Source organism: Procambarus clarkii, chromosome 78, assembly GCF_040958095.1.
Source record: "Procambarus clarkii isolate CNS0578487 chromosome 78, FALCON_Pclarkii_2.0, whole genome shotgun sequence".
In the NCBI taxonomy this organism is placed as follows: Eukaryota; Metazoa; Arthropoda; class Malacostraca; order Decapoda; family Cambaridae; genus Procambarus; species Procambarus clarkii.
In genome coordinates, this window is record NC_091227.1 from 12,234,870 (window position 1) to 12,251,625 (window position 16,756).

At 44.0% G+C, this 16,756-nt stretch overlaps 1 protein-coding gene across 1 annotated transcript; it reads right to left on the reverse strand.

Annotated features, from left to right (window-relative positions):
• Positions 1–1,325: 1,325 nt before the first annotated feature.
• LOC138357482 (spermidine/spermine N(1)-acetyltransferase-like protein 1) lies at positions 1,326–15,840 on the reverse strand (the record flags this gene model as incomplete). The annotated part of the gene is made up of 5 exons (XM_069314339.1): positions 1,326–1,496; positions 11,315–12,259; positions 12,351–13,337; positions 15,433–15,521; positions 15,828–15,840. Coding segments are annotated over 5 exons (2,205 nt in total), but the record flags the coding sequence as incomplete, so codon positions are not given.
• Between the last annotated feature and the right edge of the window lie 916 nt (positions 15,841–16,756).

Consider the following 16,756-nt stretch of genomic DNA (forward strand, 5'->3'; position numbering starts at 1 on the left):
GGGGGAACATTGTTGAAAAAGCAGCACAAATACAATTACAAATTATTACAGAAAATTACATTCAAACAGCGTTGATTTGAAAAAAAAAAAAAAAAAAAAAAAAAAACATACATGGGTTGACAATAGAGGAGTAAGGTAGGTTACAGGGAATTTATTAGGTATAGCTTCGTTTTTAACTTAAACTGGTTGAGAGAGGTACAGTCTTTAACATGGTTGGGAAGGTCATTCCACATTCTGGGCCCCTTGATTTGTAGAGCATTTCTGGTTTGATTAAGTCGTACTCTAGGAATATCAAAACTGTATTTATTTCTGGTGTGGTGCTCATGGGTTCTGTTACAACCTTCTATGAAGCTTTTGAGATCAGGATTGGCATTATAGTTTAGCGTTTTATATATGTATAATACACATGAGAGAATGTGCAGTGACTTAATGTCTAACATATTCAGAGATTTGAGTAGGGGTACCGAGTGATGTCTGGGGCCAGAATTGGATATTGTCCTAATAGCAGCTTTGTGTTGAGTAATAAGAGGACGTAAGTGATTTTGGGTAGTAGAGCCCCAAGCACAAATACCATAGTTGAGATATGGATAGATAAGGGAGTAATAGAGAGTCACCAGGGCAGGGCGTGGTACATAATATCTGATCTTAGAAAGAATGCCCACAGTTTTTGAAACTTTTTTTGATATGTTTAGTATGTGTCCCTGGAAGACGTCTGGGACTTGTCCCTGGAAGACGTCATCTTGAAGACGTCTTGGATTCGTCCTAGAGTCGTCTTGAAGTCATCGTGACGCCGACGTGAGGTCATCATGCTGACATCAAGACGTCATCTTGGGGTCATCGTGAAGTCATCTTGTAGTCGACCGCAAACAAGTAGCGTAGGAGCTTGGAAGAAATAGGAGGCGGGGGACCACAGCCGAGCCCCGTGAGAAAGAAAACGGCACCCCCAAGGCAGAATGGGGGAACTGAAGAATACACTATAGGCCCGGCCAGCCTGAATACATCTTTAAGGTTCACCAAAGTGATCTTAAAGCCACCGTAAGTCGTTTGGAATTGTCCTAAAGTCATCCTGGGGGCGTCCCGAAGTCGTCCTGACGCCAACTAGAGGCCATCTTGAAGTCATCGTGAAGACGTCTTGGATTCCACATGAAGTCGTCTTGAAGTCATCTTGGTGTCATCGTGAAGTCAACATGATGTCATCTAGGAGTCGTCTTGGAGTTATCGTAAAGTCATCTTGAAGTCAACTTGCAGGCAACTTGAAGTCATCTGGAAGTCATCCTGAAGACATCGGGAAGTCACCAGGGAGTCATCAGGAGGTCATCATGTAGTCATCTTGAAGTCATCTTGAAGCCATCTTGGAACCGTCTAGAAGCCTTCTGAAAGTCATTTAGGTCGTGCCGGAGTCGTCTTGTATTCATCTTAAAGTCTTCTTGAGGGAATCTGGGAGCTATCATGAAGGTAACGCCGGGCCCAGCGAAGGGGCCCAGATAACTGAAGCTCTGAAACAGATGTAATACAGATGTAATAGGACCCATTATCACCACACCAGAAATAAATATCTCTTTGATATCCCCAGGGTCAAACTTAATCTGTGTAAACACTCTATGCAAATTATGGGACCTAGTCTATGGAACTCACTCCCTAGTGAATTGAAAAACTGTAAAACTTTTGCCTTATTTAAAAGCAAAACCAAAAAGTACCTAACTTCATCTTCTTAGTTTCCTACACTGAGCTTTAAATTTGCTCTGTACCTAGTGTTACCCAATCTCCTAATTTTTATGTAATATCAAACAACCTTATCATTGTGTTCATTGCTGTCTTCTTTTATGTGCTAGCCATATGCTGTATTGTGACTACCAATTTTTGTCATCTACCATTCAAGCTGTCATTGCAATCAATCTTATATTGTTTCTGCTGTATTGTGCCTACCAATTTGTTGTCAACTACCATTTTAAGCTGCCATTGCAATCAATCTTAGCTACCTATGTGCTTTAATATACGGTACCTACAATTTTCTCTCATCTTTTTTTTTTTTCATTTCATGTAATCTGTTATCATTTTTTTGTCTATAAATTTTGCAAGTATTTACCTCCTTAAAATTTTCTTAGATTAAGGACCTGCCCGAAACGCTGCGCGTGCTAGTGGCTTTACAAGACTGTAATTACCATATTTGTATCCTCACATTCCTTATGTACATTCTTGTATATGCATAAATAAATAAATAAATAAATAAAGCTAAAGCTTTCCCCAGCTAGAGGGGGGAAAAGACTGACAGGCCCCCACTAAGACGGAGCCCTGCCCAGGAAGAGACAAAGGGCCGAGGCCCGCCTAATGCATAGGCGTTCCGCGAGCGCTATGTCATGGGTTCGTATCCTGGCCGGGGAGGATTTACTGGGCGCATTTCCTTAACTGTAGCCTCTGTTTAACGCAACAGTAAAATGTGTACTTGGATGAAAAAACGATTCTTCGCGGCTGGGATCGTATTCCAGGGACCTGCCCGAAACGCTACGCGTACTAGTGGCTGTACAAGAATGTAACAATTCTTGTATATATCTCAAAAAAAAAAAAATAGGACAGACGGGCACGGCACCAGGGGGGTGGGGGGGGGGGAAGCCACAATACCGAAACTATAATAAATTAATAATAATGGAATGTAGTGAATACCTTAACAATACAAAGTCAAAGTACCACCAAGTATAGTAGGCTAATAGTGACTTGAACACTAGAGAAAGAAGAAATCTCACCATACTCCCTCCAAGTACTAGGAGGTGGGACTGAGAACCCGATACAGGACGGGTCCTCCAGAGAGCGGGCACCATGAGCGGCGGTACGCAATATAAACGATGCTAGAATACATTACGAGATAAAAGTAACAAATATAGCAACAATGGGCCACAGATTAGTAATTGGAAAATAGACAAAATTAATACATGAAATTATGTAATAATACAATACTGTAAAACACAAAGTTATTACAAAATAATACAAACTTAGGAGCTGGGAAGCCAATGTCGTGTTAATAGTTTAGCTCATAATAAATAAAACTTAACTGTAACCGTAATAATATGAATTGATAATAATAATATAATACAATAATAAATAACGACAAATAGCCCCAGGGAGGAAGTGCAGCGAGTGAGTAGAATGTCAAACTGAAAACAGTTTATGCTCAAAGTTAGGACTGGATAATAACTGTAAAGTAGCATTAATATTAATAAGCAATAATAATTAATTAACAAATATAACATCAAGGTTCCACTAATTAAAAGTGTAAAATAGAGACATAAGCTCTAGAAGGATAAGAATACCCAACTCTACAACTTAGCTGGTTATAAAGCCATTCATAACTGCAGGCCTAATAAAAAAGGAGGTGGCACAGAAATATATTACAAAGATACTTTCATCTGCAATAGTGTCATTAGTGATAGAGACGACTATTGTGAATATACCTTTGCCAAGTTCTCTAGTAAATCCCTTAAATCCTCCCTGACTATCGGTGCCATCTATAGATTTCCTAATACCAACATAGCTTTATTCTCTGACAACGTAAGAAATCTTATCATAAATAACAATCTCAACAAAAATCACATCATTCTGGGAGGTGATTTCAATATTGACCTGGGTCTTCAAAATAACCCTCAAGTTGACTATTTCCGTAACAGCATGCACTCCTGTATGCTAATCCCCACAATCACCAAGCCCACCCGAGTCACTCAAACATCTGCCACTACCTTGGATCACTTATGGACTAATATAACAGCTCCCCTTACATCTGGGGTAATCTATGACAGAACAACTGACCACTATCCTACCTTCCTCATAGCAAACATGGACACAACACCACCAGAAAGCAAGAAACTCTCAGGCTACACAGTGAATCAGCTTTAGGCAATCTTTCTAATGCACTTCACAATATTAACTGGGAATCTGAATTTAATAATACACAGGATATAAACTCATTAACTAACCTCTTTCTCTCCAAAACTCTAAGCCTCTACAACACTCACTGTCCCCTCCTTACCAAACAAGTAACTGATAAAAGAAAAAAAAACCGTGGCTCACAAGTGGCATAATCAAATCAATCAACAAAAACATGAATATGAAAAGAAATTTAGGATTGGCCTAGTTACAAAGGAAGTAGTTAAAAGGTACTCATCAGTGCTTACCAGTATCATAAGAAAAGCTAAACTTTCATATTATGAGACTAGATTCAAAGAAGCGAAAGGCAACATGAAAAGCACATGGAATACCATCTCTAACATCCTAGGAACTAAACAACACTCCCACAACCAGATAACACTCTCTAAGGATGACCTTACACCGTCAACTGATTTAGAAATGGCGAATGAATTTAATAGCTTCTTTTCATCGGTTGGTGCTAACCTAGCCAGTAAAATCCCACAGACTCAGACACATATTAACACATATCTCTCAGGCAGCTATCCAAACTCTCTTCTCCTTTCACCAGTCAGCCCGACAGATGTTGTGTCCATCATACACTCACTAAAAACCAAAGCTGGGAACATCAGTAAAATCCCATCCATTATATACAAGAGCGCCTCCCATGCCCTTGCACCACCTATAGCTCTGCTGTTCAACAAATCCCTTGAGTGTCATACCTTCCCTGATATCCTTAAAAAAGCAAGAGTAACGCCAGTTCATAAAGGAGGTAATCCGGCAGACATAAACAATTATAGACCAATATCAAATCTACCCATACTGTCAAAAATATTTGAAAACATTATCTACAAACAGCTCTACTCCTATCTCGTAAAATTCGTCATTCTTAGCCCCTGTCAGTTTGGCTTCCGCTCCCAAAAGAGTACCAACGATGCAATTATTAGTCTCCTTGATATAATTTACTCAGCCCTTGACAAAAATGAGTTTCCGATTGGACTCTTCATTGACCTGAGAAAGGCCTTTGATACTGTTAATCACGATTACCTCTTACGTAAACTCCATCATTATGGAATCCGAGGCCATGCACTGGACTATATCCAATCCTATCTCAGTGATAGACACCAATGTGTAGCCATCAGTAATATAACCTCTCCCACTCTACCAATAACCGTTGGAGTGCCACAGGGCAGCATCTTGGGACCTCTCCTATTTCTTAAAGACATTAGGCACATCATTGATGTATATAACATTCTGAAACCTATTTTGTTTGCTGATGATACTACCCTCATCTACTCTAACCCCAACCCACATACACTAAATAATGTTTTTAATAATGAACTAAAAAAAGTCCACTTATGGATGTCAACCAACAAACTAACAATTAACATAGAAAAGACCTACTACATCTTATTTGGAAGCAAATCCAACAATGCAGTTCAGCTTCAGATAGACAATGTAAACATTAGCAATAAAAATGATGGAAAGTTTCTTGGCCTATTCCTAGACAAGAGACTCAACTTCAGTACCCACAAACAACACATAACTAAGAAAGTCTCTAAAACAGTTGGTATACTCTCCAAAATCAGATATTATGTACCTAACTCTGCTCTCATCTCTCTATATTATGCACTAATCTATCATTATCTTAATTATGGTATCTGTGCATGGGGTTCAACCACTGCAAACCACCTCAAGTCCATCATCACCCAGCAAAAATCTGCTATCAGAATAATAACAAATTCTGCTTTCAGACAAGTCAGACCCCTTATTTAACTCCCTAAACATGCTAAACATAATCTCACTCCACAAATTCTCTTGTGTCAACTACATTTACAAAACCCTGTTCTTAAATGCAAATCCTGCTCTGAAATTCTCCTTGGACAGATGTAATAGGACCCATTATCACCACACCAGAAATAAATATCTCTTTGATATCCCCAGAGTCAAACTTAATCTGTGTAAACACTCTATGCAAATAAAGGGACCCAGTCTATGGAACTCACTCCCTATTGAATTGAAAAGCTGTCCAACTTTTGCGTCATTCAAAAACAATACTAAAAAGTACCTAATTTCATCTTCATAGTTTTTTACCTTTTGCTTTAAAATTGCACTGTATCTATTGCTACCCAATCTCCCAATCTTTATATTTATTTAGGTAAGGTACATACATACAAGAGATTTTACAAAGTTTGTTGGCTTTATAGATAGAGCTAGTACATACAATGCCTAAAGCCACTATTACGCAAAGCGTTTCGGGCAGGAAAAACAATAATGACTAAAGCTTAATACTAATGGGTATAAAGAATAAAATGTGTTGATAACAAATAAAAATAGAGGTAAAAGAGGGGGGAACATGGCTGAAAAAACAGCACAAATACAATTACAAATTATTACAGACAATTACATTCAAACAGCGTTGTTTTGAAAAAAAAAAACAAATGGGTTGACAACAGTGGGGTAAGGTAAGTTACAGGGAATTTATTAGGTAGTGCTTCGTTTTTATCTTAAACTGGTTGAGAGAGGTACAGTCTTTAACATGGTTGGGAAGGTCATTCCACATTCTGGGTCCCTTGATTTGAAGAGCATTTCTAGTTTGATTAAGTCGTACTCTAGGAATATCAAAACTGTATTTATTTCTGGTGTGGTGCTCATGGGTTCTGTTACAACCTTCAATGAATCTTTTGAGGTCAGGATTGGCATTACAGTTCAGCGTTTTATATATGTATAATACACATGAGAGAATGTGCAGTGACTTAATATCTAACATATTCAGAGATTTGAGTAGGGGTACCGAGTGATATCTGGGGCTAGAGTTGGATATTGTTCTAATAGCAGCTTTGTGTTGAGTAATTAGAGGACGTAAATGATTTTGGGTAGTAGAACCCCAAGCACAAATACCATAGTTGAGATATGGATAGACGAGGGAGTAATAGAGAGTCACCAGGGCAGGGCGGGGTACATAATATCTGATCTTAGAAAGAATGCCAACAGTTTTTGAATCTTTTTTGATATATTTAGAATGTTTTCCTAGAAATTCAGCTTGTGGTCAATGAGAACGCCAAGGAATTTGCCATCTAATTTGTTACAAATTTGGGTATTGTTTATTTTGAGATTTATTTGATTAGAGGATTTATTGCCAAACAGAATATAAAACGTTTTGTCAATGTTAAGGGTGAGTTTGTTGGCAGTTAGCCAAAGATGTACTTTCTTTAGCTCAGTATTTACTGTGGCATTTAGAGCAAAGGGGTCAGGACTCGAGTAAATGAAGGTTGTGTCGTCAGCAAATAGAATTGGTTTGAGGTGTTGGGAGGCATTTGGAAGGTCATTAGTGTAGATGAGAAAGAGGAGAGGGCCAAGTATGCTGCCCTGAGGAACACCAATGTTGATGGGTAGGGTGGGAGAAATTGTATTATTCACAGAAACATACTGGAGCCTGTCAGTAAGATAAGATTTGAGGTATTGCAGGGAGTGTCCTCTGACTCCATAATGATGTAATTTAAGAAGAAGGTTTTGGTGGTTGACAGTGTCAAAAGCCTTACGCAGGTCCACAAATAACCCAACAGGGAACTCCTTTTTATCAAGAGCTGCGTGAATCAAGTTAATCATACTAATAAGTGCATCGTTAGTGCTTTTTGGGGTCTGAAGCCATATTGACAAGAGCTAAGTATATTGTGTTTGGCTAGAAAAGAGTAAAGCTGCTTGTAGATTAGTTTTTCAAATATTTTTGACAAGTTAGGCAGGATTGATATAGGTCTGTAGTTGTTAACATCTGTGAGATCACCACATTTGTGGACAGGTGTTACTCTTGCTTTTTTAGAATGTCTGGAAAGGTTTGGAGTTCAAGTGACTTGTTGAAGAGCAATGCAATAGCAGGGGCTAAAGATCTGGAGGCTTTTTTGTAAATTAAAGTTGGTATCTCCTCGAGGGCACTAGACTTGGTTTTAAGGGAAAGGATTATCTCATTGACATCAGTGGAATTAGTAGGCTTTAGGTACCTTATGTACCCAATCCGAACATCTTTACCATTGTGATCATTGCTGTCTTCTTATATGTGCTATCAATCTGCTGTATGGTGTCTATTAATCTTGTTTAAATTACCAATCAAGTTGTCAATGTAATCAATCAGAGATTTAATATATCAATGCGCTTTAATATACTTACTAATCTCTCTCATCTCATTTTTTTCTTGCAATCTATCTGTTATCATTTTATTAATTCTGCTAGAATTTACCTACTTAAAATTATCTGTTAGATTAAGGACCTGCCCGAAACGCTACGCGTACTAGTGGCTTTACAAGATTGTAAATACTATGCTATGTAGACCAGACCACACACTAGAAATTGAAGGGACGACGACGTTTCGGTCCGTCCTGGACCATTCTCAAGTCGATTGTCGATTCTCAATCGACTTGAGAATGGTCCAGGACGGACCGAAACGTCGTCGTCCCTTCAATTTCTAGTGTGTGGTCTGGTCAACATACTTCAGCCACGTTATTGTGACTCATCGCCTGCACTATGCTATGTAGCCTCACAAACCCAATGTATCTTCTTGTATATAAATAAATAAATAAATAAATAAATAAATAAATAAATAAATAAATAAATAAATAAATAAATAAATAAATAAGGAACAAAAAATAAGATTGGTTGCAGGCAATAGATGACGTTGATACTGTCATCTCCCTCACCAGGGGGCATTGTCGTCGGCCCACCTTCTTAATGAGTTATGATCTGAAACATTCTACAGATGGCACTGACCTTGTCACACCTCCGCCAACAGATGGTCCTCTTCACATCTAAAAGAGTTAGGGTTAGAGTGTAGGTCCACAGATGGCGTTGCTATCGAGATACCTCACTCAACAGGTGGAGTTGTTATCGTCACACCGGGGGGGGGGGGTCAAGGGGAATTTGAGGGGAGAGGGGGACCAGGGGAACATGATGGAAGAGGTGGACAAGGAGAATATGAAGGGAGAGGGAGTCAAGCGGTAAATGAAGGGAGAGTGGGACAATGAGAATATGAGGGGAGAAAGGGACAAGGAGAATATGAGGGTAGAAAGGGACAAGGACAATATGAGGGGAGAAAGGGACAAGGAGAATATGAGGGTAGAAAGGGACAAGGACAATATGAGGGGAGAAAGGGAAAGAGGGCAGTGGGGAAGGGGCGAGAGAGACATGGGTGTACGTGAGTAACCCTAGTAGTTAATTTATATAAAAGAAAATGCCGAATTTGAATTTACATTAACATTGATGAATGTGTTTGTGGGGCTGGGCGGTCGCCGCTTGGACAGGCAGTGTAGCCTAAGGCAATCTGTCCCTAGGCCAGGCTCGACCAACCACCCGCCCTCTCCAAAAATGTATTCATCAATTTTAATATACTGTCTATTGCTGTATATAAAATTCGTGTAAAATGTCGTAAAATTCGACATTCTTAGCCCCTGTCAGTTTGGCTTCCGCTCCCAAAAGAGTACCAACGATGCAATTATTAGTCTCCTTGATATAATTTACTCAGCCCTTGACAAAAATGAGTTTCCGATTGGACTCTTCATTGACCTGAGAAAGGCCTTTGATACTGTTAATCACGATTACCTCTTATGTAAACTCCATCATTATGGAATCCGAGGCCATGCACTGGACTATATCCAATCCTATCTTAGTGATAGACACCAATGTGTAGCCATCAATAATATAACCTCTCCCACTCTACCAATAACCGTTGTAGTGCCACAGGGCAGCATCTTGGGACCTCTTCTATTTCTTATATACATCAATGATCTGCCTAATGTCTCTAACATTCTTAAACCTATATTGTTTGCTGATGATACTACCCTCATCTACTCTAACCCCAACCCACATACACTAAATAATGTTGCTAATAATGAACTAAAAAAAGTCCACTTATGGATGTCAACCAACAAACTAACAATTAACATAGAAAAGACCTACTACATCTTATTTGGAAGCAAATCCAACAATGCAGTTCAGCTTCAGATAGACAATGTAAACATTAGCAATAAAAATGATGGAAAGTTTCTTGGCCTATTCCTAGACAAGAGACTCAACTTCAGCACCCACATACAACACATAACTAAGAAAGTCTCTAAAACAGTTGGTATACTCTCCAAAATCAGATATTATGTACCTAACTCTGCTCTCATCTCTCTATATTATGCACTAATCTATCCCTATCTCAACTAAGGTATCTGTGCATGGGGTTCAACCACAACAAACCACCTCAAGTCCATCATCACCCAGCAAAAATCTGCTATCAGAATAATATCAAATTCTGCTTTCAGGCAACACTCAGCCCCCTTGTTTCACTCCCTAAACATGCTAAACTTAATCTCACTCCATAAATTCTCTTGTGTCAACTACATTTACAAAACCCTGTTCTTTAATGCAAATCCTGCTCTGAAACTCTTCCTGGACAGATGTAATAGGACCCATTATCACCACACCAGAAATAAATATCTTTTTGATATCCCCAGAGTTAAACTTAATCTGTGTTAACACTCTATGCAAATAAAGGGACCCAGTTTATGGAACTCACTCCCTATTGAATTGAAAAGCTGTCCAACTTTTACATCATTCAAAATCAATACTAAAAAGTACCTAATTTCATATTCATAGTTTTTACCTTTTGCCTTAAAATTGCACTGTATCTATTGCTACCCAATCTCCCAACCTTTATGTTCCCAATTAGAACATCTTTACCATTGTGATCATTGCTGTCTTCTTATATGTGCTGCCAATCTGCTGTATGGTGTTTATTAATCTTGTTTATCTGTATCTATTGCTACCCAGTCTCCCAATCTTTATGTACCCAATCTGAACATCTTTACCGTTGTGATCATTGCTGTCTTATATGTGCTGTCAATCTGCTGTATGGTGTCTATTAATCTTGTTTAAATTACCAATCAAGCTGTCAATGTAATCAATCAGAGCTTTAATATAACAATGTGCTTTAATATACTTACTAAGCTCTCTCATTTCATTTTTCTCTTGCAATGTATTTTTTATCATTTATCAATTCTGATAGAAATTACCTACTTAAAATTATCTGTTAGATTAAGGACCTGCCCGAAACGCTGCGCGTACTAGTGGCTTTACAAGATTGTAAATACTGTACTATCCAATGTATTCTCACAAACCCAATGTACCTTCTTGTATATATATAAATAAATAAATAAGTAAATATACGAATTTTGTGTATAGTTAAGCGTAGGTTAGGTAAGGTTTTGTTGCCAATTATTTGTATTTGTAGCTCTTGGGAAAAGCATTTAAAGAGGAGCGAGTCGAACAGAGAACGTCAGCGAGTACTGTCTCGAGAAATGTTCGAAATCATCAGTTGAGAATCGTGTGTAAAATGTTTTTATCCGTAAACCTAAATTATTTCGTAAAAAAAAATCTTAAATTAAACCTTTTTAATGAGGTTTGGCTGCCGGATCAACAGGCAATAAACCTTTTTTATTAGGACGGGTCGCCCGAGGATGAGCTGCCCGAGGACGGGCTGCCTGAGGACTTGCTGCCCGAGGACGGACTGCCTGAGGACTTGCTGCCAGAGGCATTGCTGCCCGAGGACAGACCACCCGAGGACGAGCTGCCTGAGGACGGGCTGCCTGAGGCATTGCTGCCCGAGGACGGACAGCCCGAGGACGAGCAGCCTGAGGACGAGGTGCTTGAGGGCTTGTTGCCTGAGGACGAGGTGCATGAGGGCTTGTTGCCTGAGGACGAGCTCCCCGAAGACGCGCTGCCTGAGGACGGACTGCCTGAGGACTTGCTGCCTATGGACGAACAGCCTGAGGACTTGATGCCTAAGGACGAGCTGCCTGAGGACTTTCTGCCCGAGGACGAGCTGCCTGAAGACAAGCTGCCTGAGGACGGGCTGCCTGAGGACTTGCTGCCTGAGGACGGGCTGCCTGAGGGCTTTCTGCCTGAGGACTTGCTGCCTGAAGACGGGCTGCCTGAAGACGAGCTGCCTGAGGACGAGCTGCCTGAGGACGGGCTGCCTGAGGACTGGCTGCCTGAGAACGGGCTGCCTGAGGACGGGCTGCCCGAGGGCTTGCTGCCTGAGGATGGGCTGCTTGAGGATGGGCTGCCTGAGGATTTGCTGCCTGAAAACGGGCCGCCTGGGGACTTGCTGCCTGAGAACGGGCTGCCTGAGGTCGGGCTGCCTGAGGTCGGGCTGCCTGAGGATTTGCTGCCTGAGAACGGGCTGCCTGAGGACTTGCTGCCTGGGGACTTGCTGCCTGAGAACGGGCTGCCTGAGGACGGGCTGCCTGAGGACGGGCTGCCTGAGGATTTGCTGCCTGAAAACGGGCTGCCTGAGAACGGGCTGCATGAGGACTTGCTGCCTGGGGACTTGCTGCCTGAGAACGGGCTGCCTGAGGACTTGCTGCCTGAGGTCGGGCTGCCTGAGGATTTGCTGCCTGAGAACGGGCTGCCTGAGGACTTGCTGTCTGAGGTCGGGCTGCCTGAGGATTTGCTGCCTGAGAACGGGCTGCCTGAGGACTTGCTGCCTGAGAACGGGCTGCCTGAGGACTTGCTGCCTGAGGACTTGTTGCCCGAGGACTTGCTGCCCGAGGACGAGCTGCTCGAGGTCGGGCTGCCCGAGGTCGGGCTGCCTGAGGACGGGTTGCCTGAGATCGGGCTGCCTGAGGATGGGCTGCCTGAGGACGGTCTGCTTGAGGACTCGCTGCCTGAGGACGGGCTGCCTGAGGACTCGCTGCCTGAGGATGGGCTGCCTGAGGATGAGCTGCCTGAGGACGGGCTGCTTGAGGACTCGCTGCCTGAGGACGGGCTGCCTGAGGTCGGGCTGCCCGAGGATGGGCTGCCTGAGGACGGGCTGCTTGAGGATTCGCTGCCTGAGGACGGGCTGCCTGAGGACGGGCTGCCTGAGGACGGGCTGCCTGAGATCGGGCTGCCTGAGGATGGGCTGCCTGAGGACGGGCTGCTTGAGGACTCGCTGCCTGAGGACGGGCTGCCTGAGGATGAGCTGCCTGAGGATGGGCTGCCTGAGAACGGGCTGCCTGAGGACGGGCTGCCTGAGGACGGGGTGCCTGAGGACGGGCTGCCTGAGGACGGGCTGCCTGAGGACGGGCTGCTTGAGGATGGGCTGCCTGAGGACGAGCTGCCTGAGGACGAGCTGCCTGAGGACGAGCTGCCTGAGGACGGGCTGCCTGAGGATGGGCTGCCTGAGGATGAGCTGCCTGAGAACTTGCTGCCTGAGGATGAGCTGCCTGAGAACTTGCTGCCTGAGGACGAGCTGCCTGAGGATGGGCTGCCTGAGGATGAGCTGCCTGAGGACTTGCTGCCTGAGGACTTGCTGCCTGACGACGGGCTTCCTGACGACGGGCTGCCTGAGGATGGGCTGCCTGACGACGGGTTGCCTGAGGACCGGCTGCTGGAGTTATGCGGTTGGAGACTCGCAAAGCCGCAGTTATCTGGCGCAGAGTTGATGACAACGACAACAATGTCCGGTGTTGTGTCCTCAGTGGAAGTGTCCTCGGGAGGAGACCTGGGCGTTGTGCGTCCCATCCAGGGCAAGGGTCGTCTGTAGCTGTCTGAGGCGTTGACGTCGGTCAGGCTTCACTGTCAGCATCCATGATGCCATGTGAGCCTCAGCCACTCTCCTCTGGTTGTTAACAGCCACCGCACACTCCTGGAATATATACCAACAGTTTGTGTAGGAGCAGCGTCCCGTCCCTGTAGAGGAGAAGACTCTCCATGACGTGATGCTGGCGTCCATCGACCAGGAGTCTTCATGCCTCGGTCTCCACTACACCTCCAGCAAGTGTGTATACATATTAGGTCAAATTACTGACACTCCAAGTCAGGTCCCCTTCCCTCCCTAGGGGAAGGGGACCTGATACCCCCTAGGGTATCCAGGTCCCCTTCCTCCCCTAGGTCAAATTACTGACTCTCCCCTGGATGCAACCCCCACAAGCTGACTAACTCCTGGATACCTATTTACTGATTTACAGCTAGGTGAACAGGGGGCATTACGTAATAGGCAACTAGCCCAACCATTTCTGTCCGGCCCGGGACTAGAATCCGGAATTGCCGATTATGAGTCGAGAACGCGGAGGACTGTGTTTTGTTACTATCATATTGAAGATATTGCCTTCAGCAAGTGAACATTATCAGCTCTCCCCTTCACCTGCTGCATGACCTGTAGCTCTTCCCTTCACCTGCTGCATGACCAGCAGCTCTTCCCTTCACCTCCTGCATGACCAGCAACTCTTCCCTTCACCTGCTGCATGACCAGCAGCTCTTCCCTTCACCTCCTGCATGACCAGCAGCTCTTCCCTTCACCTCCTGCATGACCAGCAACTCTTCCCTTCACCTCCTGCATGACCAGCAGCTCTTCCCTTCACCTGCTGCATGACCAGCAGCTCTTCCCTTCACCTCCTGCATGACCTGCAGCTCTTCCCTTCACCTCCTGCATGACCTGCAGCTCTTCCCTTCACCTCCTGCATCACCAGCAGCTCTTCCCTTCACCTGCTGCATGACCAGCAGCTCTTCCCTTCACCTCCTGCATGACCTGCAGCTCTTCCCTTCACCTCCTGCATGACCTGCAGCTCTTCCCTTCACCTCCTGCATGACCTGCAGCTCTTCCCTTCACCTGCTGCATGACCAGCAGCTCTTCCCTTCACCTCCTGCATGACCAGCAGCTCTTCCCTTCACCTCCTGCATGACCTGCAGCTCTTCCCTTCACCTCCTGCATGACCAGCAGCTCTTCCCTTCACCTCCTGCATGACCTGCAGCTCTTCCCTTCACCTCCTGCATGACCTGCAGCTCTTCCCTTCACCTCCTGCATGACCTGCAGCTCTTCCCTTCACCTCCTGCATGACCTGCAGCTCTTCCCTTCACCTCCTGCATGACCAGCAACTCTTCCCTTCACCTCCTGCATGACCTGCAGCTCTTCCCTTCACCTCCTGCATGACCTTGTAACAGACTAGGCTGTTGTAAGAATTATCCAGAGTGGTTTATCGACAAAAGAGAATGGGAAGCTGAGCCGCATGGTGACCTGACCCCCAGGGGAATTCGCGGTGGAAATAACCGACGCTTTGTTCATATCTGCGTATAATGAATCATCCTATAGTATTCAGGAATTTAGAGAAAATTAGCCTTTATTCATTTTGCATTAAAATTGTATTGTATAATAGTACTGGGTACAATATCAAGAGTATTCTAATTATTGAGTTTAAGTCACCATCAGTGACGTCACGAATCAGATCTAACTTTTGAGGCGGAGTGACCGGCGGTCATAGGTCAGCAGGGTTGACATGTCTAATATTTCTCAAAGTTTTAATAACCATTTTTGTGATCGGGAACAGCTCTGCCGTTAGATGTTTGTAATTTAATTCAGTAAAATAATTCAACCAGTCTGGATCAATTCAGTACAAACAGAGTTTAATTGTTATAACTTAACCTTGCTAAAGTAACTGGGTAAGCGATGCGGAAGGATACAAGGTTCTAGTCTGGGCTAGGCCAGACGAGAAAAGATCAGTGTGAATACGGGAGCAGCTGGGAGAGGTCAAACATCTTACCTCTCCCCAAGACATCTAGCTGGTCGCCCAAGGTATAGTTGCTATGGTTATGTATAGAAATAGTCTTCTCATTTGCCATTCAGGTCAAGTAGGGAGTGTTAAAGTGATAGGGAGTGAACCTATTTAGATTTTGTCTTAGTTTTCTTTTAATAAATTAAATTTGTTATTAATTTGCATTTTATTGTTTCCATGTGTTTTATGTGTATACTTGTCCTGGTCACGTGGTCCACACGAGGCGGAGTTGCATTGGGCGCCGATTCTAACATCGAATCGGAATTATCATTACCGTGTAATTTATTCCACACTCAAGGTCATCGTTTATAGTGGGGATCAAGCCCCTAGGTTGATTAATTAGCGTGATCGATCCAGACCTCGATCATTGCTCTTGTATTACTGGTCTGGTGGTGGCAGCAGAGGTGACTCTAGGGTTTTGTTCAGAGCTTAGGTCACGTCATACTGGGTGTAGAATCCTAAGTCGGTCAATCGTCTTAGGACCACGTGGCGTGGAGTTGGCTTTGTTAAAAGTTTTGGAGTCCCTTGGTTTAGAAATAAAAGTAAGAATACGGGTAGAGGGAGTAGAAAGAAGGAAGTAAAGAAAGAGAGAAACCCGTACCCGTGTTACAATGGTGGCAGCGGTGGGATAAACCTGCAGCTCTTCCCTTCACCTCCTGCATGACCTGCAGCTCTTCCCTTCACCTCCTGCATGACCAGCAACTCTTCCCTTCACCTCCTGCATGACCTGCAGCTCTTCCCTTCACCTCCTGCATGACCTGCAGCTCTTCCCTTCACCTCCTGCATGACCTGCAGCTCTTCCCTTCACCTCCTGCATGACCAGCAACTCTTCCCTTCACCTCCTGCATGACCTGCAGCTCTTCCCTTCACCTCCTGCATGACCTGCAGCTCTTCCCTTCACCTCCTGCATGACCTGCAGCTCTTCCCTTCACCTCCTGCATGACCTGCAGCTCTTCCCTTCACCTCCTGCATGACCTGCAGCTCTTCCCTTCACCTCCTGCATGACCAGCAACTCTTCCCTTCACCTCCTGCATGACCTGCAGCTCTTCCCTTCACCTCCTGCATGACCTGCAGCTCTTCCCTTCACCTCCTGCATGACCTGCAGCTCTTCCCTTCACCTCCTGCATGATCAGCAACTCTTCCCTTCACCTCCTGCATGACCTGCAGCTCTTCCCTTCACCTGCTGCATGACCAGCAACTCTTCCCTTCACCTCCTGCATGACCAGCAACTCTTCCCTTCACCTCCTGCATGACCAGCAGCTCTTCCCTTCACCTGCTGCATGACCAGCAGCTCTTCC